We start from the raw sequence: 12,244 nt of genomic DNA on the forward strand, positions 1-12,244 counted from the left end.
AGTGAACTGCAGAAAAGGCTCTCGACATGAGAGTGCCTGGAGCTCGGAAACTCTTCTGGCTGAAGTGATAGCCACCAAAAAGACTGCTTTCAACGTCAGGTCTTTCAGAGATGCCCTCGACAAGGGTTCAAAAGGCGGCTTCTGCAAGGCTCTTAGCACCAGGTTGAGATTCCACGCAGGCACCACTGAGCGCAGAGGAGGGCGCAGGTGATTAACTCCCTTGAGAAAACGTACCACATCTGGCTGCGAAGCCAGGGAAGCACCCTTCAGGCGGCCCCTGAAGCAAGACAGAGCCGCTACCTGGACTTTAAGGGAACTGAGCGACAGGCCTTTTTCCAGACCTTCTTGCAGGAACGCCAGCACTGAAGAAATTGGAGCAGTGAAGGGAGAAAGTGAGCCTGCTTCACACCACGCTGCAAAGGTACGCCAAACCCTGGCGTAAGCAGTAGAAGTAGAGCGCTTCCTCGCTCTCAGCATAGTGGCGATGACCTTGTCTGAGAAGCCCTTCTTCCTCAGACGCTGCCGCTCAATAGCCAGGCCATAAGACCAAAGGGGGAGGGATCCTCCATCACCACGGGACCCTGATGCAACAGGCCCTGCTCCACTGGCAGCCGCAGAGGGTCGTCCACTGAGAGCCTGATCAAGTCCGCATACCAGGGACGTCTGGGCCAGTCCAGACCCACCAGGATTATCCGGCCCGGATGCTTTGCCACCCGGTCTAGTACCCTGCCCAATATGGGCCAGGGCGGGAACACAGAGAAGCTCTTGTGTGGGCCACTGTTGGAGAAGAGCATCTACTCCCAGAGATCGAGGGTCCCGTCCTCTGCTGAAAAAGCGCAGCACTTGGCCGATGACGCCATCAGATCTAGGCTCGGCTGGCCCCAGCGCTTCGTGATGTCCAAGAACGCCTGAGCTGATAACTGCCACTCTCCGGGATCCAAGGTATGGCGACTGAGAAAGTCCGCCTTGACATTCATGACTCCGGCAATGTGGGCCGCTGACAGCTGTTCCAGGTTCGCTTCCGCCCACTGGCATAGATTCATGGCTTCCTTGGCTAGAGGGGCGCTCTTGGTACCTCCCTGGCGGTTGACATAGGCCACAGCCGTGGCATTGTCCAACAGGACCCGTACTGGCTTCAACGCCAGTACCGGGAGGAACTCCAAAAGCGCCAACCGAATGGCTCTGAGTTCCAGGAGGTTGATAGACCACTTTGTCTCTGCAGGAGACCAGAGCCCCTGCGCTGTCCTTCCCATGCAGTGGGCTCCCCAGCCCGTCAAAGAGGCATCCGTCGTGATGACAATCCACTCCGGGGTCTCCAGAGGCATCCCTGCAGACAACTTGTCTGTCTTCAGCCACCAGCTCAGCGCCTTGCGCACTGCTGGGTCCAAGGGAAGGCGCACAGCATAATCCTCCGACACCGGAGTCCAGCGCTGCAGCAGAGAGTGTTGCAGTGGTCTCATATGAGCCCTGGCCCAGGGCACTACTTCCATCGTGGCCGTCACAGAGGGCAACAGCTGCACATAGTCCCAAGCCCGAAGCGGAGAGGCTACTAGGAACTGGTCCACCTGAGCCTGAAGTTTGACAATCCGATTGTCCGGCAGGAACACTCTGCCCACTTGGGTGTCGAATCGAACTCCCAGATACTCCAGGGACTGAGTCGGGCGCAGCTGGCTTTTCTCCCAGTTGATGATCCACCCCAGGGAGCTCAAAAGAGCAATAACCCGGTCCACAGCCTTGCCGCACTCTGCATAAGAGGGGGCTCGGATCAACCAGTCGTCCAGATAAGGATGGACTTGTACTCCTTCCTTTCGCAGGAAGGCCGCAATGACCACCATTACTTTGGAGAAGGTCCGCGGAGCAGTAGCCAACACGAACGGGAGGGCTCTGAACTGGAAGTGTCGGCCCAGGACTGCAAAACGCAGAAAGCGTTGATGAGGAGGCCAGATAGGAATATGCAAGTACGCTTCCTTGATGTCCAAGGATGCCAGGGACTCCCCTGCCTTCACTGCCGCTATAACAGAGCGGAGAGTCTCCATGCGAAAGTGCCGAACTTTCAAGGCCCGATTGACCCCTTTGAGGTCGAGGATAGGCCGTACAGAACCTCCTTTCTTTGGTACCACAAAGTAAATGGAGTAACGTCCCTTGCCAAGCTGATTTTCTGGCACCGGAACGACCGCACCCAGGCGGATCAGATTGTCCAAGGTCTGCTGCACTGCCACAGCTTTGACCGGAGACTTGCAGGGAGAGAGTACAAACCCGTCTCTTAAGGGTCGGCAGAACTCTAGCTTGTAGCCGTCTCTGATGACTTCCAGCACCCAAGCGTCTGAAGTTACCCTGGTCCACTCGCCCAGAAACGAGGACAGGCGTCCTCCAATCTGCACTGGGCCATGGACCAGGACCCCGTCATTGGGTACGAAACCCTGGGGGAGGACCGGAGGGCGTACCTCCGGGATGGCGGTCTCTGCGAAAGGAATGCTGCTTGGGGGAGAAGTTCCTCTTGAAGGAAGAGGGGGCAGAGGAGCCCGACTTGCCCGGGCGGTACCGACGGGCTTCCTGAAACCGTCCTCTGGAGTTACCGGGGCGAGCACTGGCCCGAGCCCTGACCTCTGGTAACCTCTTGCCCTTAGACGTGCCGAGATCGGTCACAATTTTGTCCAGCTCGACCCCAAAGAGCAGCTTGCCTTTAAAAGGCAACTTAGTCAGGCGGGACTTAGAGGCGTGGTCAGCAGACCAATGTTTCAGCCAAAACCAGCGCCGCGCAGAGATTGTCTGAGCCATACCTTTAGTCGAGGCTCTCAAGACATCATACAGTAAGTCTGCCAAATAAGCCAAGCCCGATTCCAGGGCCGGCCAATCAGCCCTCAAGGAAGGATCCGAGGGGGAAGCCCGCTGCACAATCGTCAGGCACGCCCTGGCCAAATAGGAGCCGCAAACTGAGGCCTGCAAACTTAAGGCAGCCGCATCGAAGGACGACCTTAAGGCCGCCTCCAATCTTCTGTCTTGGGCGTCCTTTAGGGCCGTGCCACCTTCCACCGGCAACGCCGTTTTCTTAGTCACCGCAGTGATTAAAGAATCCACGGTAGGCCAAAGAAAGGCCTCACGTTCACTTTCAGGCAAAGGATAGAGGCGGGACATAGCCCTAGCCACCTTGAGGCTCGCTTCCGGGACATCCCATTGAGCCGAAATTAAGGTGTGCATGGTATCATGCACGTGGAAGGTTCTAGGCGGGCGCTTCGTCCCCCGCATAATGGCGGAGCCAACAGGGGCTGAGGGAGAGACGTCCTCTGGAGAGGAAATCTTCAAAATGCTCATGGCCTGCACTAACAGGTTGGGCAAATCCTCTCAGCGAAAGATCCGCGCTGCAGAGGGGTCATCCGCTCCATCCGAGCGGGAATCCGTCTCCTCCACCGAATCCCCAAAGGACCGTTGGGAGAACTCAGATACGCTGCCCTCATCTACATCAGAGGAAACAGAGTCCTCTAAGCCCTGGGAATCCACCCGAGGGCGTTTACTTCCGGGGGCCTCAACCCCTTTGTCGGACAAGGGAGAAGGGGCAGCGTTTTGCATAAGGAAGGCCTGATGCAGCAGCAAAATAAACTCGGGGGAGAAACCCCCATACTGTGTATTTCAGCAGCCTGGGCCACAGCCCTAGACGCACCCTCAACCGGCGCTCGCAAGAGCGGGGGAGAAAACATGCTGCGCATCCAAGATGGCGTCCGGCGCGACACTCCGCGAAGGAGCCGCACGGGAAGAACGGCGCTTAACTTTAGCCGCTTTTTTGCCGTCACCCAAATCAAGGGCGGCCATGGCATGAACGTCTCCCAGCTCAAGGGCGGCCCAAGAAGAAGCCGTCCGAGCAGAGTGGCCTGCCAAGATGGCGGAGGCGAGCAGCGGGGGATGGGCGTTTATGGCGGGAAAAACCGCCGCACCAGAGGAAGAACCGGGACACTGACCGGCCTCCAAACTGACACCCAACAAGGGCGAATCAGACTTTAAAACCCCCGCATCCCCGCTAGAAGTGCACACGCGGTCCGGGGAGCGATTCTTCGCGCCCTCGCCCTCCGACGCCATAGAACCCCCTGCCCGCTATAAAAAGGTAAAAATTACCTGCTTCTCGCTCCGAGCTGTAACGACCTGGTGTCCCAGTGAGTAGCTGCAATAAACGTCGAAATAAACGCCCTTAAGGACGTCAAATTTTTTTTTTTTTTTTTTTTTAACGGAGCCAGCGGGAGGGGGGAGAAAAGGAGGGACCTGGCACCACCAGGTTTGCACTTGCTCAAGAAGAGCCCTCAACCCCAGGTACTCAACAAAACCTAAAAATTAGGCTTGGAGACCTAGCCAGAGCTGCTGCTGTGTGTGACCACCACCTGCTGAGATAGAGAACATACTGAGGAGTTTCCGGCAGCACATGAGGGGAGATATGATAGAAGTGTATAAAATAATGAGTGGAATGGATCGGGTGGATGTGAAGCGACTGTTCACGCTATCCAAAAATACTAGGACTAGAGGGCATGAGTTGAAGCTACAGTGTGGTAAATTTAAAACGAATCGGAGAAAATTTTTCTTCACCCAACGTGTAATTAGACTCTGGAATTCATTGCCGGAGAACGTGGTAAGGGCGGTTAGCTTGACGGAGTTTAAAAAGGGGTTAGATAGATTCCTAAAGGACAAGTCCATAGACCGCTATTAAATGGACTTGGAAAAATTCCGCATTTTTAGGTATAACTTGTCTGGAATGTTTTTACGTTTGGGGAGCGTGCCAGGTGCCCTTGACCTGGATTGGCCACTGTCGGTGACAGGATGCTGGGCTAGATGGACCTTTGGTCTTTCCCAGTATGGCACTACTTATGTACTTATGTACTTATGACCACATATAGGGAGGCAAAAGCTTTGCTCTCTATCTCCACCTGCTGGTAGATGGACACAACCCACCAGTCTATGGATTGATCAGCATGATGATATGGAAATGGCTACTACCTCATGGACTACCGGAAACAAAACAGGGCACACTCTGACCCAGTAAGCAGAGGGAAAAGCACCATGGGAGTATAGCCCAGTACGCTACACCCACCACAATGCATTGCTGATGTGACTCTGCAGGGCACCTAACAGAAAAGGTGTCACACTCACCCGAGAGCTACATCGCAACCACGGAAAGGCTGTCAGACGATACAACACATTCTGCTGTCATGGAGGTGGGTACGGGATTTGAGGCTGGCATACAGGCTGGCAAAAAAGGTTTTCATTTTAACTTTTGTAGTATGGGAGGAGGGTTGGTGACCACTGGGGGAGTAAGGGGAGGTCATCCCCCATTCTGTCCGGTGGTCATCTGGTCAGTTGGGCCATCTTTTTGAGACTTAGTCGTGAAAATAAAAGGACCAAGTAAACCCAGCCAAATACCGCTTAACGCCGCTTTTTTTTTCCCCCATTGTCGCCGAAAGCTGTCCATCTGGTAGCCACGCCCATGCCCTGCCTTCGCTTCGCTGGCGACACGCCCCCTTGAACTTTCGCCGGCGAGGCGACAGGAAAGCGGCGATGCTGTTAAAAAGCCAGCCTTCGATTATACTCTTTTAGCCGGTTTTGCGAAATCACCGGCGATCTCCCGATTTGTGTCAGAAGATTGCCGGCGAAAAGTTTCGATTATAAGCTAGATAGTAAACATTTTTTTTTAGGTATATTAAAAGCAGGAAGCCGGCAAAAGAATCGGTTGGACCGCTAGATGACCAAGAGGTAAAAAGGGGCACTCAGGGAAGACAAAGCCATAGCAAAGAGATTACATGAATTCTTTGCTTCGGTCTTCACAGAGGAAGATTTGGGACAGATACTGGTGCCAGAAATGGTATTCAAAGCTGATGAGTCAGAGAAACTGAATGAAATCTCTATAAACTTGGAAGATGTAATGGCGCAATTTGACAAATTGAGTAGCAAATTGCCTGGACCGGATGGTATTCATCCCAGAGTACTGGATAGAATTGAAAAACAAACTTGCAAAACTATTTTTAGTAATATGTAATTTATCTTTAAAAATCAAGCATGGTACAGAAGATCGGAGGGTGGCCAAAATTAAACACCAATTTTTTAAAAAAAGGTTCCAGACGTGATCTGGGAAATTATAGACCACTGAGCCCGACGGTTGTGCCAGGCGAAACGGTAGAGACTATTATCTGTTCTGATTTGCTGTGTTTTCTAACTTGTTTATTGTCTATTTTTATTTGATATCTGTTAATCTGAGCACTAGATTTAAAAACTGCTATAACTCTTTATTAGATCTTTTTTCTTTTTCCTTATAGTGTGTTGAGCCCTCCTCGACAGCTTGTATAGCTTAGGTGTGGCTAAAACTTCTGCTTTGAGAGTGCTGAAGGCTACCACAAGGTCTCTTGTCTCCTGCCTGAAGTGCTGAAAGCTCACAGATAAGACTTTTTCTGGCATTATTTCTGGTTATCCCTACCTTAGAGCTGTGGGTTTGGGGCATTTCTGCTGCTTTTCTTAACCTTGTCTTCCCCTAATCCCAACCAGCTGTGTAGATAAGTGGCTTAATACAGCTTTAGAGATAGGTTTTACTGCAAACACATTCCACAGTTTGGCACAAATGATACAGCTAAATATCCCACTGAACATATCATACGAGAATTCGTGGCTTTGGGTCAGAGGGTGAAGCATCTAGGTGCGCAGGCAGTGTTCTCATTGATCCTCCCTGTCAAAGGTAAAGGTCGAATGAGAGAAGCTCGCATCTTGGAGATAAATGCGTGGCTGCGTGGTTGGTGCTGACGAGAGTGCTTTGGTTTCGTAGACCATGGGATGACTTTCCAAGAGGTACTGAGTGGTGATGGTGTCCATCTGTCAAGGAAGGGAAGGAGTATCTTCAGCACCAGTGTCTTCAGCAACAGGCTGGCTAAAGTACTAAAGAGGGCTTTAAACTAAGATGGGGATGGGTATAAAAGGCCACAAAGCCATAATTAACCCAAGGAAGGTAGGACATCTAATGCCTCTATAGAAGAAAATATAAACAGTAAAATCTGGAGAGCCTTGTATACCAATGCCCGTAGTATGGGAAACAAACTTCTATATCTTGAGGCTACAATGATGGAAGCAAACTTGGATTTAGTGGCGGTCACAGAGACGTGGTTCACAGAGAACCATGACTGGGATGTTGCTATACCTGGCTATAATCTATTCAGGAAGGACAGAGTAGGAAAAAAGGGTGGAGGAGTGGCATTATATGCTAAGAATGATATCCAAGTGACAGAACTGCAGGACATGTGGGGTATGGCAAAAGCACTGTGGGTTAAACTGGAAAGAGGGAAATGAAAAGGAAAATTTATCTATATCGGAGTGATATACAGACCACATTCACAGTTGGAGGAAATGGACAGGGACTTAATTGAAGACATCCGCAAGATAGCTAGGAAAGGGGAAGTACTACTGATAGGTGACTTCAATATGCCGGATGTTGATTGGGGTGTCCCAGCTGCGGGGTCGTCTACAAGCAAAGAGATCTTAGATTCCCTACAGGAAGAATTGTTCCAGCAGTGGGTAACGGAACCGATGCAGGATGGAGCTATTCTGGACCTGGTGCTTACGAAAGGGGAGTATGTTTCTGACATCAAGGTGGCGGACCATTTGGCATCTAGTGATCATCGTATGGTATGGTTCAATATTAAAACAGAAGAGAGGACTCATTCGAGATTGAAGGTCCTGGATCTCAAAGGAACTAACTTTGCAGAGCTGGGGGAATTTCTCAAGGAACAGTTAGCGGGATGGGAACAGCTGAAGGATGTAGAACAGCAATGGACATGACTGAAAGGAGCTATATTGAAGGCAACTAACCTTTATGTTAGAAAATTACATAAAAGTAAGAGGAAAAAAAGGCCTCTCTGGTACTCTAATGTAGTAGCTGAAAAGATAAGGGTAATGAGGTTAGCCTTCGCACGTTATAAGACAACTCAGAAAGATGAAGACAGGAGAGAATACCTGAATAAGCAAAGAGAAGCTGGAAAAGCTATCAGGAATGCAAAGCGGCAAATGGAGGAAAAGATAGCTAATATGGTAAAATTGGGGGATAAGACCTTTTTCAGATATATAAGTGACAAGAGGAAGTGCCACAATAGCACTGTGAGGCTCAAAGCTCAGGGAGAGAAATATGTGGAAGATGATAAGGATAAAGCTGAACTGCTTAACAATTATTTTAGCTCCGTGTTCACAAATGAAAGACCGGGGGTAGGGCTGCAGAAAACAAAGGATAAAGGGGATGGGTGTAAGGTAGACCAAGACCCGTTTACGGAGGACTGTTCGTGAGGAGCTTGCCAAACTAAAAGTAGACAGAGCGATGGGGCCAGATGGGATACACCCGAGGGTGCTTAAGAAACTTGGAAAAGTTCTGTTGGCTCCGCTGACAGAACTCTTCAATGCTTCTTTAGAAACTGGAGTGGTACCGGTGGACTGGAGAAGGGCGGATGTGGTTCCTTTGCACAAGAGTGGAAGTAAGGAGGAGGTTGGGAATCACAGACCTTTCAGTCTGACCTCGGTGATAAGCTAATGGAAACGCTTCTAAAGAGGAGGATTGTGAGATTTCTTGAACTAAATGGAATGCGGGACCCGAGGCAGCATAGCTTCACTAGTAGCAGGTCGTGCCAGACGAATCTGTCTTCTTCGACTGGGCGACCAAACAGCTGGATGTGGGAGGGGCGTTTGATGTAGTTTACTTGGATTTCAGCAAAGCCTTTGAAACGGTTCCGCACAGGCGACTGATAAATTGAGCGTCCTCGGTATGGGACCTAGAGTAACTGATTGGGTTGAAAATTGGTTAAATGGTAGGAGACAGAGGGTAGTGGTAAATGGAGCTTGCTCTGAAGAAAAAGGATATCGTCAGTGGAGTACCGCAGGGATCGGTCATAGGGACGGCTCTTTTTAACGTCTTTGTGAAAGATATTGCAGAAGGGCTGTCTCTTTGCGGATAATACTAAACGCTACAACAGGGTGGACACCCTGGAGGGTGTGAATGACATGAGGAAGGACCTAGCGAAGCTGGAGAAATGGACCGATATTTGACAACTAAGGTTTAATCCCAAAAAATGCACGGTCAAGCACTTGCGTCGCAAGAATCCAAGGGAACGGGGTGAAGTGCTTCAGTGTACGAAGGAAGAGTGGGACTTGGGGGTGATTGTGTCTGATGACCTTAAAGCTTCCAAACAGGTAGAAAAAGTGACGGTCAAAGCCAGAAGGATGCTAGCATGCATAAAGAGAGGCATGACCAGCAGGAAAAAGGAGGTGACAGTGCCTTTGTATAAGTCTCTAGTGAGGCCCCATTTGGAGCACTGCGTGCAGTTCTGGAGACCGCACCTACGGAAAGATATAAACAGGATGGAGTCGGTACAGAGGGCGGCTACAAAATTAGTAAGCGGTCTTTAATGCAAAAATTATAGGGACAGGCTTATGAACCTCAACATTTATATGCTGGAAGACAGGAGACATGATAGAGACGTTTAAATATCTCAAGGGCATTTCTGTACAGGAAGAGAACCTTTTTCAAATGAATGAGAGCTCTGGAATGAGGGGGCATATGACAAAGTTAAGAGGGAATAGGCTTAGAAGTAATCTAAGGAAGTACTATTTCACAGAAAGGGTGGTGGAGGCATGGAATGGCCTCCCGGTGGAGGTTGTGGAGTCGAGGACTGTTCCAGAATTTTAAAAAGCATGGGATAAGCATGTGGGAACAGGAAGAATTAGCGGTTACAGAGGATGGGCAGACTGGATGGCCTTTTTCTGCCGTCATGTTTCTATGTTTCACTATTTCTATAAATAACAAAATTATTCAACATATTCAAAAAAACAGACTAATGAGACAAAGCCAACATGGATTTAGTAAAGGGAAATCTTGCCTCAGTATTCTATTACATTTCTTTGAAGGGGGTGAACAAACGTGGCTAAAAGTGAGCCAGTCCATATTGTGTATCTGGATTTTCAAAAAGCATTTGACAAAGTCTCTCATGAAAGCCCCCAGAAGAAATTGGAGAGTCTTGGGATAGGAAGTAGTGTTCTATTGTGGAATAAAAACTGGTTAAAAGATAGAAAACAGACAGTAGGGTTAAATGGTCAGTATTCTCAATGGAGAAGGGTAGATAGCAGGGTTCCCCAGGGGTCTGTGCTAGGACCGGTGCTTTTTAACGTATTTATAAATGACCTGGAGATGGGAGTGAGGTAATTAAATTTGCTGACGACAAAGTTACTCAAAGTTGATAAATCGCAAGAGGATTGCGAAAACTTACAAGAGGACCTTATGAGACTAGGAGTCTAAATGGTAGATGACGTTTAATGTGAGAATGTGCAAAGTGATGCATGTGGGAAAGAGGAACCTGAATTATAGCTATGTAATGCTAGGTTCCACGTTAGGAGTCACTGACCAAGAAAGGGATCTAGGCGTTATCATTGATAAGTTGAAACCCTCTGTTCAGTGTGCTGTGGCGACTAAGAAAACAAATAGAATGTTAGGTATTATTAGGAAAGGAATGGAAAACAAAAATGAGGACGTTATAATGCCTTTGTATCGCTCCATGGTGCGACTGCACCTCAAATATTGTGTTCAATTCTAGACGCCGCATCTCAAAAAAGATATAGTGGAATTAGAAAAGGTACAGAGAAGGGTGACGAAAACGATAAAGGGGATAGGATGACTTCTCTATGAGAAAAGGCTGAAACGGCTAGGGCTCTTCAGCTTGGAGAAAATACGGCTGAGGGGAGATATCATAGAGGTCTATAAAATGAGTGGAGTGGAACAGGTAGACGTGAATTGTTTGTTTACTCTTTCCAAAAATACTAGGACTAGGGGGCATGTGATGAAGCTACAAAGTAGTACATTTAAAACGAATTAGAAAAAATATTTCTTCACTCAACGTGTAATTAAACTCTGGAATTCATTGCCAGAGAATGTGGTAACGACGGTTAGCTTAGCGGGGTTTAAAAAAGGTTTGGACAGCATCCTAAAGGAAAAGTCCATTGACCATTATTAAAATGACTTGGGGAAAATCCACTGCTTATTTTTCAGATAAGCAACACAAAATGTATTGAACTTTTATGGGATCTTGCCAGGTATTTGTGACCTGGATTGGCCACAGCTGGAAACAGGATGTTGGACTTGATGGACCTATGATTTGCCCCAGTGTGGCAATATTTATGTAGTTATGTAGATTACAGCTCTGGTTCTGATTCAGATGAAGTCCAAAAGGAGCTGCTGTTAGGAACACACAAAAACAGAACTGTAGCTATCCACGGAAAGGACCAAAAACACATTCAGAAATATACTTAGTGGAAGGCTTTGAAGGTATTAAATGCCACCCAAGTGGGTAGATGCATAACTCCTGCTGGGTTGGGTTGGAAAGGGAGCACTACTGGCATGTCTGTTATACCACCTCATGCATTCCACACTTTTCTTTTCTAACTGAGCCAAATATGTTTTGATCAGTTTTATATTTACTACAAGTAAACACATGACACAATCATCAACAACAACAACAAAAACATCTGGTACTACTTGCCAAGTGAACCACACTTCAGGGAGTCAACTGGCCTCTAATTATTATTTACCTATAAATATGAGTATATAGTTCACAAAATGTTTACTGTACCTTATTTTAGGATTATCCACATCTTTTTTAAATTGCTTGATGTTGTTCAAGGTCTGCTCTGCTAATTCTCTGGAAGGTTCAATGATCAGTGCTTTTGGAGCATTAGGAAGATTCTTTGTTTGACCCACTTGTGCACTTCCTAATTAAAAAAAAAAGTTAATATCTGTTTTACCACACCTGAGCACACAAGTGGGGCAATATTATCAGATGGTGTCAGGACAGAACAATTCTCCCAGAGCTCAAAACTAGCGTAAAAGTTCTAAACTTGCACGGCCCTCCATATAGGCAGCAGTCCCCCTCAATCTCCTGCTACTATAGGTAAGCAGCCTTGCTTTCTCTGTTGACAAGTGGGCGAATCTGAAGCTCAGGATTGCTCAAGTCTCATAAGAAATTAAGAATAGCCATACTGGGTCAGACCAATGGTCCATCTAGCCCAGTATCCTGCTTCTAGCAGTAGCCAATTCAGGTCACAAGTACCTGGCAGAAAACCAATTAATAGCAACATTCCATGCTATCAATCCAAGGGCAAGAAGTGGCTTCCACTTATCTATCACAATAGACTATGGACTTCTCCTCCAGGTACTTGTCCAAACCTTTTTTAAACCCAGATATACTAACTGCCA

The 12,244-nt window shown here is 48.2% G+C and overlaps 1 protein-coding gene across 1 annotated transcript in view; it reads right to left on the reverse strand.

The window, feature by feature from the left end:
* DDX1 (DEAD-box helicase 1) overlaps window positions 1-12,244 on the reverse strand; it is a 223,644-nt gene that overhangs the window by 54,228 nt on the left and 157,172 nt on the right. The window contains exon 13 of the mRNA XM_030198848.1: window positions 11,622-11,760. Within this exon, the coding sequence (XP_030054708.1) occupies window positions 11,622-11,760 (139 nt within the window). The remainder of the gene's footprint in view (window positions 1-11,621; window positions 11,761-12,244) is intronic.

This window comes from Microcaecilia unicolor, chromosome 3 (genome assembly GCF_901765095.1).
Source record: "Microcaecilia unicolor chromosome 3, aMicUni1.1, whole genome shotgun sequence".
Classification (NCBI taxonomy): Eukaryota; Metazoa; Chordata; class Amphibia; order Gymnophiona; family Siphonopidae; genus Microcaecilia; species Microcaecilia unicolor.